We start from the raw sequence: 21,556 nt of genomic DNA, 5'->3' as shown, positions 1-21,556 counted from the left end.
TGGTGGCCATAAACACACTGGTGGAAGTGTTTCACTGCATAGACCACCACCAGGCCCTCCTTCTCGATCTGCGCGTACTTCTTTTCCGCTGCAGTCAATGTGCGGGAGGCGAAAGCTATCGGCCGCTCCGCACTGTTCTCCATTTTGTGCGACAGGACGGCCCCAATACCATATGGGAATGCATCGCACGTGTTGAGCAAAGGCTTTCCAGGATCATAGTGGGTTAGTAACCCAGACGACGACAATTGTTGTTTTACCCGCCGGAAAGCGGTTTCTTGCGGCTGACCCCAAACCAGGAGCGATTCTTCTTTAGCAGAAGGTGCAACGGGGCCAGCGTAGTTGCCAGATGGGGGAGGAACTTCCTGTAATTGTTTTAGAGGCCGAGAAAAGAACAAAGATGCAAAGTGTCAGTCGGGGCGGGGGCCTGTTGAATTGCGCACACCTTCTCTGCGACGGGGTGCAAACGTTCGCGGTCCACCCGATAACCCAGGTAGACCACTTCCTTTGCCTGAAAGGCGCACTTTGTACGATGTAAACGGACTCCAGCCTCTGAGAAGCGTCGAAGGACAGCCTCCAAATTTTCCAAATATTCCTGCCCCGACGTCCCTGTAATCAAAACGTCACCTAAGTAGACAGCGATGCCTCTCCATGACGCGTTGAAAGATAGCGCAGGCAGAGGATACCCCAAAGGGCAACCGTGTATATTCATACAGGCCCCTGTGTGTATTAATAGTTACATATGGCCGGGAGGCAGGGTCCAGTTCCAACTGTAGGTCGGCATGACTCGTATTTAATTTCGTGAACGTGGGTTCACCTGCAAGCTTCGCGTAGAGATCTTCTATGCGAGGCATTGGATATCGGTCGAGCTGGGAAGCCGTATTCACTGTACGTTTATAGTCGCCGCACAAGCGAACTGTGGCATCTGGCTTCATTACAGGTACAATTGGTGCTGTCCAGTCAGCGAAACGGATGGGACTGATAATACCCAAGGACTCCAAACGAGAGAGCTCCCCTTCTACCTTCTCGAGCAAGGCGTGAGGCACCGAGCGCGCCCGGAAATAGCGTGGCGTGGCTCCTGATTCGACCTGGATACGGGCTACGGCCCCTTTTATCTTCCCCAAACCGGGCTGGAATACATCTGGGTACCGTCCTAGTACCTCCGTCAACCTTCCAGAACCTGCTTGGAGGATGTGCTGCCACTGCAGCTGCAAATGGCGCAACCAGTCCCGACCCAACAGGCTGGGCCTGTGGCCGCGCACCACGATAAGTGGGAAACGCCCTTCCTGGCGTCCATAAACAACAGGGGTCATTGTAGTTCCTGCAATGTCCAGTGGTTCCCCCGTGTAGGTGGCCAACCTGGCCTGTGAGTCGGTTAATGTAAGGGTCTGTATACCCTGCTTGATGTGGTCAAATATCCTCTGGGCAATCACGGAAAACGCTGCGCCAGTGTCCAACTCCATCTCAAGCGGGTGACCATTGACCCATACTGTCACCTTAATGGGGACCACACGGGGAGCTGCCACACAATGCAGCTGCAGGCAGTCGTCCTCCGTCTCCACATCCTCGGGAGTGGTCCCCGTAGGTTCATCCAAATGAGAGGTACGGCCCCAGCTGGTCCCAGCTTCGGTCGGAACGACGGCGCCCCCAGGACTGCCGTCTGCGACGGGGTCGGTGCCCACAAGTCCGACACTCACATGGCTCCTCATCCATCGGTTCTGGAGAAGGCTCCCTTCAGGGAGGAACGTCCGGTGGCCACGGGCTTCGATACGGACGCCACCCTGCCCAAAGTACGGCAGGGGTGTGGGGAGACGCTTTTGGACAGAAATTGTTGCGCCCCAAGGCGTGCACCTCCATTCCCTGTAGTTCCTGCACTCCCCGTTCTGCGCTCTCTCGGGACAATACTATCTGAATGGCCTGTTGAAAAGTCAGTTTTGGCTGGGCTAACAACTTTCTCTGGGTGGCCGCCTTGTTAATACCACAAACCAAACGGTCGCGTAACATTTCTGACAAGGTCTCACCATAGTCACAGTACTCCTCAATCCTGCGTAGCCTGGATAGAAACTCTGCAAGGGATTCTCCTGGGGTCCTCTCCCCGGTATTAAACCGGTAACGCTGGACTATCGTGGACGAGGTTGGGTTAAAATGTTGCCCCTCTAAGGTCACAAGTTCATCAAACGTCTTGGTGTCTGGCGCAGCTGGGTACGTGAGGCTCCTAATCACCCCAAACATATGCGGGCCACAGGCGGTGAGCAAAATGACCACCTGGCGCTCGTTTTCAGTGATGTTGGTTGCCCGTTGTGCGTACTGGTTTCAACTTTCCAACGCAGCATCAAAGACATCCAAACGTTCATAAAGAGGCATGGTGTAACAGAAAAAAAACTTCCAACATAACAGCAGCAGCACTCTCTTGCTGTTCACTCCTCTCTAGCTGGTTCCATACTGGCCTACCCTATTTATGCAGGGACTCTGCTAATGATTTCTCCGCTCCCCTTATTGGGGAAGCTCATACTCCCTCAGGATTGTGGGATTGCCATTAGTCCCCAGCCAGTGGTATACAGGCAGGTTATACACTTTCCCCACCAAGCGCTCTGCTAAATAGGAATCCATCTGTTCTTTGGCTATTCTAGTTTGTAGCCATCTTTTCGAATGAGACAAAATATCTCTTAACTCCGTCTTCAGTGAATTTGGGTGGAGGTTGTTTGTTAAAACAAAACTTGGAGGGAGACTTGATTCATCATCCCAACTATTTGCTTCTCATTCCATAACCAAAGCTTTTCTTTCACCAGTTCAGACTGTCTGACTGCTTTCTTCCCATGCTAATTTATCGCTGGAGATCAATTTCAAGCCCATATGTTCTGATTTCTGTTGTGTTCTCTTTTCTATTTTGAGTTTGAGTTTTTTATTTTTCTATTTCATGCTGCTTTATCTGTAACCGTGTTCTCCCTATCTCAAGCTGTGTTCCACGTGGGTCAACCTTTTCTTCCAATCTCAAATGAATGCGATTGCCTATATTTCTGCTTTTTTTAGCCCCTGCTTTTAACTCTAACTTCACCTTTTCTGTTAATGCTATAAATATAACCGTTTTTAAATTGTTGCAAATCGCTGTGCGATTAATTTCCCCTTTCCAGCCAAATCTTAGCAATTGATGAGAATTGTAAAATTCAGCCTGAAATCCTGTTAGCCTTAACTTCAGCAAGTCCCATCACCCCCTGTTTGAATCTGTGGATTCAAAATGCCATAAAGAGCTCCTAATTTTGTTACGATCTCAATAAAAAAAATCCCAAATCCTCGTTGTTTACCAAAAGAATGGAGGCAAGATCCCAGAGTGATGAATTTTTACACAAGAGTCAAACAAAAGAAACACTGAAAACTATCCTAGCTAACCACCGATATGTGAACATCCAGAATCAATATAAGTTGAGAATGAATTAACAGGTGTTAAGCATTGGGGAAAATTAAGAAATTAAAATTGGGATAAAATAAAAAGAGGAACTGAACAGGGCAACTGTCTGAAGGGAGTTTTGATATGCAATTGGAGCATACCAGTGAGAAAAGCAAATGTTTACCTCTGTGACGAGGGGACAAAATAGTGTATAAAAGAGGTAACTTCAAAGTGAAAAGATAAGGGAATTGGCTTTTCCGCTCAAAAGCTCAATAGCCGTGTCCACAGGGTAGGTTAACATCTAAGGGAAAGAATGATATATCCATAGCCATAGCACAATTACTGGAGGAAGGAACACAGTAAACGCGGCAACCATCACAGCCACACCAGCAGTCCCCTGATAAAGTATTGCTAAAAGGGCAGCTGGTTAAAAGCAAAACCGTGAACCAAGAAGGTTATGCCTTTGCTGAAACGTGGACAAATAACCTGTGTGTGGTAATTATCTGCTGGGTTTAGCTCATAGAGTTATATATTGGCTGTTGTTTGGGAACAAGGGGCATCTTAGGGTTCAGGAAACGTCGGTGGTTAGGAACCAAGGGGTAACTTCATGTAATACCGTGTGTTAAATGTACTGTTGTACTGTATTATAGTCCTCCTTGTCATGTTTTTCTTTTAAGTTAATAAATATTCTTTATTAATTGATCAGAAAATAACTGGACTATTCCTCCCTGGTTTGCATATCTTTCCTCACAGTATACAAAATTGAAAATAAACACCCCTAAGAACCAGTGTTCCAAGGTATCCCTCTGGGTTTTGGGATACCCTTGCATTTAACATCAGGGTTTGTAACAAAGGCAATTCAATTGATTACAAACTGTTTAAATTGCGCATTAAATGGCAGATACAACTAAGTGAGATCTCAAGAATTGGCTTGACAGTCCACAATGCTTGTATGTCATCAAACTCAGTCATAAAGTCCTTCAAAACTCTATCTTTCTCATGAAGAATTGTAGCTCCTCTCCTTGGGATGTAACCTGATCCCAACTCAATAGCAGCGCACAACAAACCAGAGTTCCATAGGCACGGTCTTGACTACAAATGTCACATTTGTCTGCAGAATGTCCTCAACTCCACTTACAACAGTTTGGATAATAATAATCGGTTATTGTCACAAGTAGGCTTCAGTGAAGTTACTGTGAAAAGCCCCTAGTCGCCACATTCCGGCACTTAATCGGGGAGGCCGGTACGGGAATTGAACCCACGCTGCTGCCTTGTTCTGCATTACAAGTCAGCTGTTTAGCCCACTGTGCTAAACCAGCCCCTAGGATGGTGTAGATCCGCCAACGCTATCTTCCCAAATCTCAGTTCTAGTTTTTATTTCCTTAGAAACTGGGAGGGTCAGTTCCTTTTTTGGTTCCATTTTGAGTTAGGATCGGACTTAAGAAACACAAGCTTGGCAGCCATGGATTGCATAATCCAGCGAGGTCATGTACTGTTGTTCGTATGGACTTCATCCTGAATTACATGCACTAATTGCATTGAAAGTGAAATGCTGAGGTCACTTTGCTGATTTGATACAAATGCATTGGTCCACAGTCTTGATGTTAATAGAACGGAAAGAAAGGGAAAACTAATGTTTCTACCCACTTGAAGTCCAACATCTTCACCTACTGAAGTGGCCGAGAAGCATTTTGGATTTCACTGCAGATCATAAGTGCTATAATTATATGATTCCTTGTCACAAAGAAAAAACCCTTTTTATCTTTAGCCACTAATTTTCAGATCTTTTTGTTTTTGGTCACTCTCGTTCGTGATTTATACATGGACTGATGTTGAAGCTTCTTGAAACACTTGACAAAATAAATTGCATTTGAAGTACAGTGGTTTATAGACAAACGGACCACGGTCGAGGAGTTTCTCAATCCAGATTTTCTTGCCTCACACAGATGAATAGCCATTTTGTAGTGTCAACCTAAAATTGCAGATCCGAGCATGCATTACTACCTTGAACATAGGTTGGAGAAAGGAGAAATTTAGAAAATGAAAATATTCAGAGAATAGCTGACAAAATAAATCAGTGACAACCAGCAAGAAATTACTTTTAGCAAAGGAAGATCTTGCACGCGTAGCATAAAGACATGTTTTTTCGACATCTCAAAGAACTTCAAATAAATTTAACTATTTTTTGACAGTTTTGTGAACAAATTGATCAGCCGCGTTGTCCAAGGGAAGATTTCACCAAACATTGCAACAAAAATTACCAATTTATGGAGACAGTTTATGGAGTCTCTTTTTGAGTGCGGAATATTCAAAATTTCCTGAACCACTGACGCAAAATTAGGATTTGGACTAATGTCTGGTCAACAGAATAGTAGAGGATTTACAGCGTAGAAACAGGCCATTTGCCCAGTTGATTTGTGCTCTGTTTATCCTCCACTTGAACCTTTTTCCACACAACCTCATCAATCCTATTTCATCTAATCCTTGATCCTACCTGCACATGACTATTTTTTTCTGCCACATGCACTTATCCAGCATCCCCTGAAGTTCATCTACATTATTTGACTCAACAGCTTCATGTGGTTATAAATTCCATATTCTAATCACTCTGGATTCAAAAAATGTTTGTCTTGAATTGTTTATTGGATTTATCATTGACTACTATACTTATCAGACCTGTAAATTATCTGTACATGTTATTGTAAATGTTTTGGACTGTCCCAGGGGAATTCAGTGGACCTTCTTTTCATACTTGGAGGTCCTCAACTGATCTTCTACACCTACCTCCAGGAGAAATCTGACAGACTGAGCATGTGTGTGTGAAACAGACTGGTCAGCATATCAACAAGTCACGAGCATCAAAACACCAGCTGCACCTTCAATTACCATCGATGGTGACGTGCTAGAGTATGTTGAGGACTTCCCTTACCTTGGGAGCCTTATCAGTAATGACAATGGTGCGAAGAGAGACATCAAGGCCGAGCTGAATAAAGCTAGCAGTGCATTTCACAGACTTTGAACCACTTGGAAGTCCAAACAATACAGTCTTAAGACCAAAATCAGACTCTACAACAGTCAGTCCTGCTGTATGGATCTGAATGTTGGAGGATAATGGAAGCAGACGTGGGCATGGTCAATGCTTTTCATAACAGTTGCCGATGTAAGATTTGTAACATCTACTGGCCCAATAAAATTTCCAATGAGCACCTGTATAAGAAGACTGCCTACCGCAGCATTATCCTTAAGATCAAGAAGCGTCAGATAACATGGCTTGGACACGTGCTCAGGATGTCCCAAGAACGAAAACTGAAGGTTGTTCTAAGATGGACACTAGCTGTGAAACGTAAATGGGACAGGTCAAAAATAACTTGGCGTAGGATTGTGGTGCCAGAACTGGAAGAGATCGGGCTCATCGGGTGAGGCACAAGCCATAATACAAGATAGGCCCAATAGAGGAACATTGTTTGCGGCCTTGTGTCCCACCTGAGACCCGGGAGGATAACTAAATATGCTTCTGGCCCTAGTTTTGAACTACTGCACAACTGGGAATATATTTTCTTCATAACCTTATTACACTTGGTGATGAACTTCATCACTCTCAAGTCTTTCTCCTGGAGTACATCCTGTGCCGTCTGCCTTCAGTGCATCTTTAGGTTGTGTTCAAAAAGGAGGGGGGGGTGTACAAGTCAGTGGCTTGCTATCCCACTTCAGAGGACAGTTCTTTGTCAACCATTTTCCTGTCAACCATTTACCTGTGGGTCAGGAGTAATGTGGAGGCTAGATTCTGTCAAGAACGGCAGATTTCCTTACTGAACTGGATGGCGTTTTAGTTTAGCCCGATTGTTTCATGGATGCCATTGTTGAGACAAATTACATCAGCTGCCATGATGAGGTCTGAACACCTGTCCCCGTAGGAGGCCCGAGTGCCTAGCTTACTGGTCCGTTAACCACATGGACCAGCAATTCATTTCTCTCTCCATGGATTCTGTGTCTCCCTGGATTCTGTCTCGCCTGTTGATTGTTTCAAGTGTTTCCTGTTTTTATTTTTATTTTCCCCATCCACAGGATTTTACTTTTGTGCAAGTTACCGATAGCGTCGTTATTTTCAGTGAGGGCATGAATTTTCAATGTGACGGTTATTTCATTACACTTTGATTGTCTGTACCAGGAAGGCAGGCTCAGTTTTCATTTCGAGAAGAATGCTGAAATTAATCCCAAAGCCAGCACAGTAATCAGTGGAAACTGAAATAAAAGCTGGAAATACTCAGCATTTCTGGCAGCATCTGTGGAGAGAGAAACACGGTTAACATTCTGAGTCAGATATGACTCTAGAAGAGTCATTTTTGACTCAAAAAGTTAACTCTGTATTTCCCTCTCTGCCAATCCTTCCAGACCTGGTGAGTATTTCCAGCATCTTCTGCTTTTATTTCAGGTTTTCAACGTCCGCAGTATTTTGCTTTTAATCAATGGAAGCTGGTTTGATTCAAATCCCAAAGTGATAGTGTCTAAGAAAGTAAAGATTTAAAAAATCTGTTCAAGGGGAATTGAGTCTGGCAGAAGAATACAGTTCAGATGTAAAATTTCCACCTGAAGCTAATTTATTCATTTTTAAACATCTGACCACACCATTCAATCAAATTAATTTATGTTTCTATCTTTTTTCAGAATATCTTCAATAATCATGCACTAGATATAAATGTACGGTGGCTTGCTGTGCTGTACTTCAAAAATGGAATCGACCGATACTGGCGACGTATTGCTCCACAGTAAGTATTTCAGTTTTGCATTTGGAATCTCATCATGCTTTTAAGTCTTTCTTTCCACAGATTTATTGAACACTAGAAATCAGATCTTTGTTCTTATTTCATGGGATGTGGGTGTCACTGGCTAAGCCAGCATTTATTGCCCATCTCTAATTGCCCTTGAGAAAGTGGTGGTGAGTTGCCGCCTTGAACCATTGCAGTCCATGTGGTGGAGGAACACCCACAGTGCTAGGGAGGGAGTTCCAGGATTTTGAGTTAGCAACAGTGAAGGGACGGCGATATATTTCCAAGTCAGGATGGTGAGTGGCTTGGAGAGGAACTTCCAGGTGGTGATGTTTCCCTATATCAACTTGTTCTTTTAGATGGTAGAGGGTACAGGTTTCCTGTGCTGTCGGAAGAGCCTTGGTGTGTTCCTGCAGTACATCTTGTAGATGGCAGTCACTGCTGCCACTATTTGTCGTTGGTAGAGGGGATCGATGTTGAAGGTGGTGGATAGGGGTCACAATCAAGCCAGCTGCTTTGTCCTGGATGGTTTCAAGTTTCTGAAGTGTTGGATCTGCACTCCAGCTCCAGTGCTATTGAATGTCAAGAGCAGATGATTCCCTATTTTTAAAAAATTCATTCATGGGATGTGGATGTTGCTGGCTGGGCCAACATTTATTGCTCATCCTTGAAGGCATTTAAGAGTCAACCACATTACTCTGTATCTGGAGTCACCAATGGACCATGCTAGCTAAGGACGACAAATGTCCTTCCCTAAAGGACATTATGAACCAGAAGGGCTTTTATGACAATTGACAATGGTTTCATGGTCATCATTAGAATTTTAATTCAAATTTCACTATCAGCTGTGAATTCAACCAGGGTCCCCAGAGCATGACCCTGGGTCTCTCGATTACTAGTGCAGCGACAATAGCACTATGCCACTGCCTCTAAGGGCATTTAAAAGTTTATTGGATAAACATATGGATGATAATGGTATAGTGTAGGTTAGATGGCTTTTGTTTCGGTGCAACATCGTGGGCCGAAGGGCCTGTACTGCGCTGTATTGTTCTATGTTCTATCTTGTTGGAGATGGTCATTGCCTGGCACTTGAGGCGCAAATATACTTATCAGCCCGAGCCTGTATTGTTCTGCATATGGACGCTGACTGCTGAAGTATCTGAGGAGGTGTAAATGCTACTGAACATTCCCACCTCTGACCTTATAATAGTGTGAAAGCCATTAATGAGGCAGATGAAGATGGTTGGGCCCAAGACACACTATCTCTAGGACCCCATACAGCGATATCCTGCGACTGAATTGATTGATCTCCAACAACCACAACCAGTCAGGCTCACCTCATCTCTGGAGTTCACCTCTCTTGTCCATGTTTGGACTAGGGCTGTAATGAGGCCAGAGCTCAGTGTTTCTGCTGGAACACAAACTCAGAGTCAGTGACGAGGTTGCTGTTGAGTAAGTGCCTCTTGATAGCATTGTCGATGGCTGCTACCATCACTTTGCTGATGATCCAGAGCAGACAGATGGGGTTTTAATTGGCATGGTTGGATGTGTCCTGCTTTTTGTGGACAGAACACGCCTGGGTCGTTTTCCATATTGTCATAACTGGAACAACTTGGCTAAGGGTGCAGCTAGTTCTGGATCACAAGTCTTCAACACTACTGCTGGAATATTAACAGTGTGTACAGCCTTTGCAGTAATCCAGTGCTTTTTGCCCTTTCCCTATATCACATGGAGGGAATTGAATTGGCTGAAGACTGGCATCTGTGATGTTGCGAACCTCCAGAGGAGACCTGGGTATGATCAGCAAGCTTGCCGCCTTGTTACCGCAATATTCTGTTACATTTTTGTGGTTGAACTGATATTGCTCTTGCGCTTAGCACTGCAGCAGATGTCAAACTGACTGACACCTTTGTAATTAGCTTCCTGGGATTGCTGTAAAACCCTCCTGTTCTCCGAGCTTTCAGAAGAGTAAACACTATCAGACTGTGCAACTTCTGCTAGAACTTGGGACATTACAGAGGATTTAACTTGATGGCATAAATTTTAATTTGCTCCTCATGACGTACAAAATTAACAAAACAAGGTCAACTTTGTTCTGCAAAAAAAACGTTATGTGCTTTAGATATCACGATTGACATCCCCAAACAGCTGACTTAACTTAAGACCACTGGGGAAATTTGGAAGCTAGAGGTTGATTGACAACCATTTGTTCAGCCAGGATGGTATGTTTAATTGCCCATCCACTTTTATCATTCCACTATGTCATTCTGTGTAGTTCGATGGCATGTAACATTTACAGACATTTGTTCAGATTTGGTAACATTAGGAGAGCTAAGCTGACCTTGAAAGTCTGACATATTGGAGTAAAAAAAAAAATCTGTTGAAAGCTCTCCAGTCTAAACTGCTGTAGGCCTGAAATTAAAAAAAAATATTTAGAGTACCCAATTCATTTTTTCCAATTAAGGGGCAATTTAGCATGGCCAATCCACCTACCCTGCACATCTTTGGGTTGTGGGGGGAAACCCACGCAAACACGGGGAGAATGTGCAAACTCCACATGGACAATGACCCAGAGCCGGAATCGAACCTAGGACCTCGGCGCCGTGAGGCAGCAGGGCTAACCCACTGCGCCACCGTGCTGCCCTCACTATAGGCCTGAAACGATTGAATAAGTAATCAGAATAATTGATGAAACTGCTTGCAGCTATCTGCTTCAACAAAAGGCAGACAATGGTGGTAGGTACTGGAGGAAAATGGAGAGCAGTGGATCAGATGCGCAAGAAAGCAGTACTAGCTGAAGCAACAATTTTTTTGTTTGTAAGTCTGAATGTTGTAGTCTATAGACATAATAGGGGTTGTTGGTTCTTTGCTTGAGATGGATTATGGCTTTGATACAGCCTTCTCCAGTTGCCCCTGTACAAACATCTGATCAAATCTCTGGGGGAGCTACTTCTACCCCAAAAAGTGACATCCGAACAGGTGCTTTGATCAGAGAAGGTGGCGGAACGTATTGAGAGAATGGTTAACAAAGCAGATGGGATATTGAGGTTTATAAACAGTTATGAAGTACAATATCAGGGAAGTAATACTGAACCTGTATACAGTTCTGGTTAGGCCACAACTAAAGTATCACATCCAGTTTTGGATTCACACTTTAGGAATCATGTTAAGGTCCCAGAGAGAGTGCAGAGGAAATTTACTAGAGTGGTCCCAGGAGTGGGGAATTTTAGCTACAAGATAAGCTTGGAGAAGCTAGTATAAAAACAAACCACTGTGAATGCTGGAATTTGTAACAAAAGCAGAAAATGCTGGAAAAACTCATTATGGCAGCAACTGTGTAGAGAGAAAAAGTTTTGAGTCCACATCCGAGTTCATAGCAGACTAGAGGATCTTCCCCTTGCAGTTAAACTTTCGCAATCTTTGTGCAATGCTACCAGAGCCAGGAACAGATTACCAAAATGTAGGACCAGTTCCTTGCCACCAATTCCTTACCCAGTACTGGTCAATACCAGATATTATTACAAACTCAAAACGTTAACTCGATTTACTCTCTCCACAGATTCTGCCAGGCCTGCTGAGATTTTCCAGCATTTTCAATTTTTGCTGGAGAGACTGGTGTTGATTTTCTTGGAGCAAAGAACATTGATGGGATATTCGATTGGGTTGGGCAAGATTAGGGCAGATTTGGATGAGGTAGACAAAGAAAAAGTTCCCATTAGCTCATCGTACAAAGACTTAAGGGGGCGCGGATGTATCATTTCGGGCAAGTGATTCAAGGGGAATGTGATGAAGAACTTTTAATGCAGTAAATGGTAATGACCTGGAATTCACTGCCCATTAGGATAGTGGAAGCAGAAATGATTTCAAAAAAGGAATTAAATGGGAAATTGAATAAACTTGCAGGGCTCTCAGTGTAGACTAGGGGAATGGGGTTGAATATTTTGTTCCAGAGAGAGCATGCAAGCACTCAATGGGTTGAATGGCTGGCTGTGCCATAAATGAAACTATTAATTTTTTCATGATTCCAGAAAAGAATGCAAACCTGGACTTGTCTCTCCTCATCCTGATTTTATATTTTATATTGTAGAAATAAGAAAATAATTTTAAAAATACGTTGGAAGTTTCAGATTATCATCATTTCTTGACAGTTTTAAAAAGTATAAACATTTCAATTACAAACAGCAGTGAAGCTGACATAAATCTTTGTTATAATTTTCTTAGTACCAGCAGTAACACAGATTTAACAAGGCATGATAGGTGTGATGTGCCCAAAGCAGATAGAAATCTACCTCGCAACAGCAGTAGCCCATGACAAAAGACCGGATGAGATGCGTCTCTCCCGGTAACGAGATTAGAAGACATTTGAGATCAGAATGTGAGTTTTAATATCTTACTATTAGAAACAGTTTGCCTAGATGATTGGGAGATGAAGGAGGTATACACATGCTAATGCCGAGAGCCAAGGAATTTGATAGGAGCAGACAAGCAAATACACAGAAGGCCGAATCAAAGTGGAGTAAAGGTATAATTGCCAGGAACCTCATCAGCAAGTGGGGGCCAGTTGACACCCAACAGCCTCCGAAGCAGACAGGCTAGTTTCCACCAAGCAGGCTGGATGCCAAATTTTACTTCTTCAACCCAAGGATCTGCAGAAAGCCTTCGTAATAACAGTTTAACTATTGTTGCGGGACCAGGACAAGATGTTTCCCAGACTTGAGTATCCTTCCTGTATCATGTGATAACTATAAGCTGTTTTTTTTCACTTAAGCAGTTACATATAGCACTTCGGGTGAAGGGGATCAAAAGATATGGGGGAAAGCTGAATGAGGCTGTTGGATGATCTGCTGTGATCATAATGAATGGTGGAGCGGGCTTGAAGGGCCGAATGGCCTTCCCCTGCTCCTATATTTTCTATGTTTCCATGTTTTCTATTTAATTTGGATGTTGTTTGGGGCAAAGGGGAAGTCTTGAGTTCAAGAAACGTAGATATATTTTGGAACAATGGATATGGTCCACATAATAATCATTTATTGTCACAAGTAGGCTTCAATGGAGTTACTGTGAAAAGCCCCCAGTCGCCACATTCCGGCACCTGTTCGGGGTGGCCGGTACGGGAATTATATTTAGTAATTCATATATGTAACTGTCGGAGAGTAGAGTTTGTGCTTGTTTTGTCTTCAATGTAATAAATATTCTTTAATGATTGTGACACAGCAACTGGGCTGATTATTCTTGTTGCCTTATGGCTGCTGTTGAGTAAAGAGTCAAGAGTTCAGCTTCTTTCCCAAAACACCTTTATTTTCCTTGAACACACTCTTATATAAAACTCTATCACCACACCACACAAACAAATGCCACCTGCAACCCCTTTACATATCAGTGTCAATTATTAGATGCTTAACATCAATGAGACATCTAATTGGAATGTTTCTTAACCCATTCCTTAACAATTCTCACTAGGATTTCATTTGACTCCTCACCATTCCAAAAACAAAACTATGCACACCTTACAGGTACCATCCGTGTGGTTTGTGACAGAAATTGAAGGTTTGAGTCTGGGATCTTAAAAAGCTTAATTCCTTGGGAATAGGGTTTTGTTTTGACTTTTTAAACACAATGGGAATGAGGAACAAACGGGACCAAGTAGAAAGGGGTTTACTAAGTAAGAAGTCTGAAAAAAATGGCTCTTGGTCTAGCTCGATCTGATCTGGAAGTGGACAATGTATCTGTAGCAAGTTTGAAATGTGTACCTAAAATGAAATTGATGGAATTAGCAGGCTAAGAATGCTGAGATAATCGAAAGCATCGTAACGCATTTAAAAATAAGAGAGGTGTTAGCTGGATCCAATATTTTGAGAAATCCGGGAATTGCAAGATCAGATAGAAATTAAGAAGTTACAGATGCGGGAAAGAGAAAGGAAAAGAGAAAGGGAGAGAGCTCTGGAAATGCAGAAGAAAAAAAGTATGAAGAAAGATATAGAAATTACCATGCAGTTTGAGAGGGAGAAGCTGGAATCAGATGGAATAGTATTCCAGTTGAATAAAGGTAACTTAAAACACATGAGGGAGGAGCTGGCCAGAGTTGATTGGAAAGGGGAGCCTAGCAGGGAAGACAGTGGAATAGCAATGACAGGAGTTTTGGGGTTATTCGGGAGGCACAACAGAAATTCATCCCAAGGAGGAGGAAACATGCTAAGGGGAGGACGAGGCATCCATGGCTGCATAAAAGCAAAAGAAAAAACACACAAGGAAGCTGGTAAGGATTAGTGGGAAGCCAGAGGATTGGTAAGCCTTTAAAAGTGAACAGAGGACAACTAAAAAAGCAATAAAGTTTGGAGAAGATGAAATATGAGTGTACGCTAGCTAGTAATATGAAAGAAGATTGCAGGAGTTTATTTCAGTATATAAAAGGTAAGAGAGAGGCAAGAACTGGAAAATGAGGCTGGAGAAGCAGTAATAAGAAACAAAGAAATGATAGAGGAACTGAATAGTTACTTTGCATCAGTCTTCATGGTGGGAGATACCAGTGGGATACCTGAACTTCAGGAGAATCAGGGGGCAGAGGTAAGTAGTGGCCATCACTCAAGAGAAGGTCTGGGGAAACCGAGAGGTCTGAAGGTAGATAAATCACCTGGACTGGATGAACGACACTCCATGATTCTAAAGGAGCTGGCTGAGGAGATTATGGAGGCATTGATGGTGATCTTTCAGGAATCACTGGAGGCAGGGAGGGTCCCAGAGGACTGGAAAATGGCTAATATAACGCCCCTGTTTAAGATGAGAGGGAGGCAAAAGACAAGAAATTCTAGGTCGGTTAGCCTGACTTCAGTCATGGGTGTAAGATTTTAGAGTTCATTATTAAAGATGAGATTGCGGAGTACTTGGAAGTAAATGATAAAATAGGACTGAGTCATCAAGGCTTCGTCAAGGGGAGGTCATGTCTGACAACTGTTAGAATTCGTTGGGGAGGTAACAAGGAAGTTAGACAAAGGAGAACCTGTGGATGTGATCTATTTAGATTTCCAGAAGGCACTTCCGGTTGCGGCTATGCGGAGCTAAGCCGCACGAATCGGCAGCTCCCGCGAAGACGGACTTTCGGGCTCGATAGAAGAGCCCCAACGGGATTTTTTACACAGCCAACCCGTGGGGAAGAGAGGAGAGAGGTCCCCCACTAACCTGTATGGACCGGACCCGCAGCGAAACGGCCAAAAAAAGGGCACTGGAGCAACGGGAGAAGAATGGTAAAATAAACAAAATGGCGGTGGCCGGGGACAAAGAAGAGATGCAAGAATACATTAAGCGCTGCTTCGAGGAGCTGGCAAGGAGATGGTGGCGCCGATGCTGGCATTAATTGAAGGACTTGGTGCAACCCAGAAAGCCCACGAGGTGAAGATCCAGGAGATCCAGGACAACGTGAGTGAGAATGAGGACGAGCTCTTGGGCCTGGCGGTGAAAGTGGAGCGGCACGAGGCGCTACACAAGACGTGGGCGGGAAGACTCGATGACCTGGAGAACAGGTCGAGGAGAAACAATTTGAGGATCCTGGGTCTCCCAGAAGGAGTGGAGGGGGCCGACGCCGCGGCATATGCGGGCATGATGATCGGGGCGCTGATGGGTGCGGAGGCTCCCCCGGGGTTGCTGGAGCTGGAAGGGGCGCACCGGGTGCTGGCGCGGAAGCCCAAAGCAAACTAGCCGCCAAGGGCGATGGTGGTGAGATTTCAACGGTTCACAGATAGAGAGACGGTCCTGACATGGGCCAAGAAGGAGCGGAGCAGCAAGTGGGACAATGCTGAGATTAGAATATACCTGGACTGGAGGTCGCTAAGCGGAGAGCGGGTTTCAACTGGGCCAAAGCGGTGCTGCACCGGAAAGGGGTGAAATTTGGAATGTTGCAGCCAGCGCGACTGTGGGTCACATATAACGGCCAACGCCACTACTTCGAAACGCCTGAAGTTCGAAACGCCTATATTAACTGAAAAGTTGGACTCTAATTGAGGGTTTGCGAGGGTGGGGGGTATTTGAGGGTTGAAGTAAGATGACGATTGTATATAGGGGGGTAAGCACGCGCAGGGAAGGTTATATGGGCTGGGGACGAGAGACAAGGCCGCAACAGAAGCTGCGTCGGGGGGGCGGGGCAGGCTCTGGAAAGCGCGGGGTTTTTCTCCCGCACGCGGGAAGAAAGATGGGAGGGGGAGCGCAGGAACATCTACTGATGGGGAGATTCCCACACGGGGGTGGGGGGGGGGGGATCAAAGGGATGGCGTGGGAAGCCGGGGTCAACAGGCGTCAGCTGACTTACGGGAGTGATATGGGGGAAGCAAAAAAGCTAGACCGGGGTCTAGCAAGGGGGAGGGAAGGGGGGGAGCGGGGGAAAACAGGGTTGCTGTTGCACGAAAGGGAATGGGACACAGAAGAGATGGCCGGGACGGAGGTGAGGGAGACGCGGACACGGGATTGGCCCAGAAAAGGAGATGGCTAGTCGGCGGGGCGTGGATGTGGGGTGAGAGCCCCTCCAATCCGGCTGATAACGTGGAACGTGAGGGGCCTGAATGGGCCGGTGAAGAGGGCTCGAGTGTTCGCGCACTTGAAGGGACTGAAGGCAGACGTGGCTATGCTCCAAGAGACACACCTGAAGGTGGCGGACCAGGTTAGGCTAAGAAGGGGACGGATAGGACAGGTATTTCACTCGGGACTGGGTGGCAATTCTGGTGGGAAAACGTGTCATTTGAGGCCATGACTATCGTAGCGGACAATGGAGGGAGATACGTGACGGTGAGTGGTAGGTTGCAAGGGACGTGGGTGGTGTTGGTAAATGTATACGCCCCGAACTGGGATGATGCTGGATTTATGAAGCACATGTTGGGACGCATCCCGGACCTGGAGGTAGGAGGACTGATAATGGGAGGGGACTTCAACACAGGGCTGGACCCAGCACTAGACCACTCCAGATCAAGGACGGGAAAGAGGCCGGCGGCAGCCAGGGTGCTCGGGGTTTATGGACCACATGGGGGGAGTGGACCCATGGAGGTTCGCAAGACCGCGGGCCAGGGAATTTTCTTTCTTCTCCCACGTGCACAAGGCATACTCCCGGATAGACTTATTTGTGCTGGGCAGGGCGCTCATGCTGAGAGTGGAGGGGACGGAGTATTCGGCGATAGCCGTTTCGGACCATGCCCCGCACTGGGTGGAAGTGGGGCTGGGAGAGGAGAGGGACCAACGCCCGTTGTGGCGGATGGATGTGGGACTGTTGGCAGATGAGGTGGTGTGTGTTAAGGTAAGGGGGTGTATTGAAAGGTACCTGGAGGCCAACGACAATGGGGAGGTGCGAGTGGGGGTGGTATGGGAGGTGTTGAAGTTGGTGATCAGGGGAGAGCTAATCTCCATCAGGGCTCATAGGGAGAAGACAGAGGGCATGGAAAGGGAGAGGTTAGTGGGGGAGATTTTGCGAGTGGACAGGAGATACGCAGAGGCCCCGGAGGAAAGATTACTTGGGGAAAGGTGACGGCTCCAGACGGAGTTTGACCTGTTGACCACGGGGAAGGCAAAGGCACAGTGGAGGAAGGCGCAGGGGGCGACCTACGTGTACGGGGAACAGGCCAGTCGGATGCTGGCACACCAGCTCCGTAAGAGGGCGGCAGAGAGGGAAATAGGGGGAGTCAAAGATGGTGGGGGAGCTATGGTCCAGAGTGCAACGGAAATAAATAAGGTATTTAAGGCCTTCTACGAAGAGCTGTACAGACCCCAGCCCCCAGGGGGAGAAGAGGGGATGGGAAGATTCCTGGACCAACTGCGGTTCCCGAGGGTGGAGGACCAAGAGGTGGCTGGTTTGGGGGCACCAATCGGGTTGGAGGAGCTGAGTAAGGGTTTGGGGAGCATGCAGGCGGGGAAGGCCCCGGAGCCGGACGGGTTCCCGGTGGAGTTTTATAGAAAGTATGCGGACCTGTTGGCCCCGTTGCTAGTGAGGACCTTTAACGACGCAGGAGAGGAGGGGTCCCTGCCCCCGACAATGTCGGAGGCGACAATTTCCTTGATCCTGAAGCGAGACAAGGACCCACTGCAATGTGGATCGTACAGGCCGATTTTGCTCCTAAATGTGGATGCTAAGCTATTGGCAAAAGTACTGGCCACGAGGATTGAGGACTGTGTCCCGGGGGGTGATACATGAGGACCAGACGGGATTTGTAAAGGGCAGGCAATTAAATACGAATGTGCGGCGGCTCTTAAACGTGATAATGATGACATCGGAGGAGGGAGAGGCGGAGATAGTGGCAGCCATGGACGCGGAAAAGGCCTTTGACCGAGTTGAGTGGGAGTACCTCTGGGAGGTGTTGCGTAGGTTTGGGTTTGGGGGAGGGTTTATTAGCTGGGTTAAGCTCCTCTACAGCGCCCCAGTGGCGAGTGTGGTGACGAACCGGCGGAGGTCGGAGTACTTTCGGCTGTACCAAGGAACGAGGCAGGGGTGCCCTTTGTCCCCCCCGTTGTTTGCATTGGCGATCGAACCCGTGGCCATATCACTGAGGTAGTCTAATAAATGGAGGGGAGTGGTCCGCGGGGGGGTAGAGCATCGGGTGTCGCTTTACGCGGACGACCTGCTGCTGTATGTGGCGGACCCAATGGAGGGGATGGTGGAGGTCATGCAGACTTTGAGGGAGTTTGGGGAGTTCTCGGGTTATAAGCTCAATGTAGGGAAGAGCGAGCTTTTTGTACTACAGGCAGGGGTCCAAGAAAGAGGGATAGGGGACCTACCGCTGAGGAGGGCGGAGGGGAGTTTTCGGTATCTAGGGATCCAGATAGCCAGGAGCTGGGGGGGCCCTACACAAACTGAATCCGACTAGGTTGGCGGACCAAATGGAGGTGGACTTCAAAAGATGGGACATGTTGCTGCTCTCGTTGGCGGGTTGAGTGCAGTCGGTAAAAATGGTGGTCCTTCCGAGGTTTTTGTTTGTGTTCCAGTGCCTCCCCAAAGCCCAAAGGCTTTTTCAAGGGAGTAGGTAGGAGTATTGTGGGGTTTGTGTGGGCGAACAAAACCCCGAGGGTAAGGAGAGGGTACTTGGAGCGCAGTAGGGACCGAGGAGGGCTGGCGCTGCCAAACCTAGGGAGCTACTACTGGGCAGCAACGTGGCGATGATTCGTAAGTGGGTTATGGAGGGGGAGGGGGCGGCATGGAAGAGGATGGAGATGGCGTCCTGCAAAGGAACGAGCTTGGGGACGCTGGTGACGGCGCCATTGCCGCTCTCGCCATCAAAGTACACCACGAGCCCGGTGGTGGCTGCAACGTTAAGGATCTGGGGCCAGTGGAGACGGCATAGGGGTGCAGTGGGAGCCTCGGTGTGGTCCCCGATCAGGGGTAGCCACCGGTTTGTCCCGGGGAAGATGGACGGGGGATTCCAGGGCTGGCACCGGGCGGGGATTAGAAGAATGGGGGACCTGTTCATCGACGGGACATTTGCGAGCCTAGGGGCACTGCAGGAGAAGTTTGAGCTACCCCCGGGAAATGCATTCAGATATATGCAGGTGAGGGCTTTCGTGAGGCGACAGGTCAGGGAATTCCCGCTGCTCCCGACACAGGAACTTCAAGACAGGGTGATCGCGGGTGTATGGTTTCGGCAATACACCAAGAGATGAAAGAGGGGGAAGCGCTACCAGAAGAGGTGAAGGGTAAATGGGAGGAGGAGTGGGGGAGGAGATCGAGGAAGGTTTGTGGGCTGATGCCCTGGGTAGGGTCAATTCCTCCTCATGTGCCAGGCTCAGCCTGATACAATTTAAGGTGGTTCACAGAGCGCACTTGACGGGGGCAAGGTTGAGTAGGTTCTTTGGGGTCGAGGACAGATGTGGAAGGTGTTCAGGGAGTCCGGCGAACCATGTCCATATGTTTTGGTCATGCCCGGCACTGGAGGGGTTCTGGAGAGGAGTGGCGGGAACAATATCTCAGGTGGTGAAAGTCCGGGTCAAGCCAAGCTGGGGGCTAGCAATATTTGGAGTAGTGCCCCAACCCGGCTGATCACGTGGAACGTGAGAGGGCTGAACGGGCCGATAAAGAGGGCACGGGTACTCGCACACCTTAAGAAACTTAAGGCAGACGTGGTTATGTTACAGGAAACGCACTTGAAACTGATAGACCAAGTGAGACTACGCAAAGGTTGGGTGGGGCAGGTGTTCCATTCGGGGCTAGATGCGAAAAACAGGGGGGTGGCTATATTAGTGGGGAAGCGGGTAATGTTTGAGGCAAAGACTATAGTGGCGGATAGCGGGGGCAGATACGTGATGGCGAGTGGCAAACTACAGGGGGAGACGGTTTTGGTAAACGTATATGCCCCGAACTGGGATGATGCCAATTTTATGAGGCGTATGCTAGGACGCATCCCGGACCTAGAGGTGGGAAAGTTGGTAATGGAGGGAGATTTCAATACGGTGTTGGAACCAGGGCTGGACAGGTCGAGGTCCAGGACTGGAAAGAGGCCGGCAGCAGCCAAGGTGCTTAAAGATTTTATGGAGCAGATGGGAGGAGTAGACCCGTGGAGATTTAGCAGACCTAGGAGTAAGGAGTTTTCGTTTTTCTCCTATGTCCACAAAGTCTATTCGCGAATAGACTTTTTTGTTTTGGGAAGGGCGTTGATCCCGAAGGTGAGGGGGACGGAGTATACGGCTATAGCCATTTCGGATCACGCTCCACATTGGGTGGACTTGGAGATAGGGGAGGAAACAGAAGGGCGCCCACCCTGGAGAATGGACATGGGACTAATGGCAGATGAGGGGGTGTGTCTAAGGGTGAGGGGGTGCATTGACAAGTACTTGGAACTCAATGATAATGGGGAGGTCCGGGTGGGAGTGGTCTGGGAGGCGCTGAAGGCAGTGGTTAGAGGGGAGCTGATATCAATAAGGGCACACAAAGGAAAGCAGGAAAGTAGGGAACGGGAGCGGTTGCTGCAAGAACTTCTGAGGGTGGACAGGCAATATGCGGAGGCACCGGAGGAGGGACTGTACAGGGAAAGGCAAAGGCTACACGTAGAATTTGACTTGCTGACAACGGGCACTGCAGAGGCACAGTGGAGGGAGGCACAGGGTGTACAGTACGAATATGGGGAGAAGGCGAGCAGGTTGCTGGCCCACCAATTGAGGAAAAGGGGAGCAGCGAGGGAAATAGGGGGAGTGAGGGATGAGGAAGGAGAGATGGAGCGGGGAGCGGAGAGAGTGAATGGAGTGTTCAAGGCATTCTATAAAAAATTATACGAAGCTCAACCCCCGGATGGGAGGGAGAGAATGATGGGCTTTCTGGACCGGCTGGAATTTCCCAAGGTGGAGGAGCAGGAAAGGGTGGGACTGGGAGCACAGATTGAAATAGAGGAAGTAGTGAAAGGAATTAGCATGCAGGCGGGGAAGGCTCCGGGACCGGATGGATTCCCAGTTG

At 47.3% G+C, this 21,556-nt stretch overlaps 1 protein-coding gene across 5 annotated transcripts in view; it reads left to right on the top strand.

Annotated features, from left to right (window-relative positions):
* ipo11 (importin 11) overlaps window positions 1-21,556 on the top strand; it is an 878,696-nt gene that overhangs the window by 98,560 nt on the left and 758,580 nt on the right. For all 5 annotated transcript variants that reach the window (XM_072496963.1, XM_072496961.1, XM_072496959.1 and 2 more), the window contains exon 3: window positions 8,048-8,148. In XM_072496963.1, the coding sequence (XP_072353064.1) occupies window positions 8,048-8,148 (101 nt within the window). The remainder of the gene's footprint in view (window positions 1-8,047; window positions 8,149-21,556) is intronic.

The sequence above is a fragment of the Scyliorhinus torazame genome, chromosome 3, assembly GCF_047496885.1.
Source record: "Scyliorhinus torazame isolate Kashiwa2021f chromosome 3, sScyTor2.1, whole genome shotgun sequence".
NCBI lineage: Eukaryota > Metazoa > Chordata > Chondrichthyes > Carcharhiniformes > Scyliorhinidae > Scyliorhinus > Scyliorhinus torazame.
Note: the sequence above shows the minus strand (reverse complement) of the source record. Positions and strands in the feature narration are given on the sequence as shown.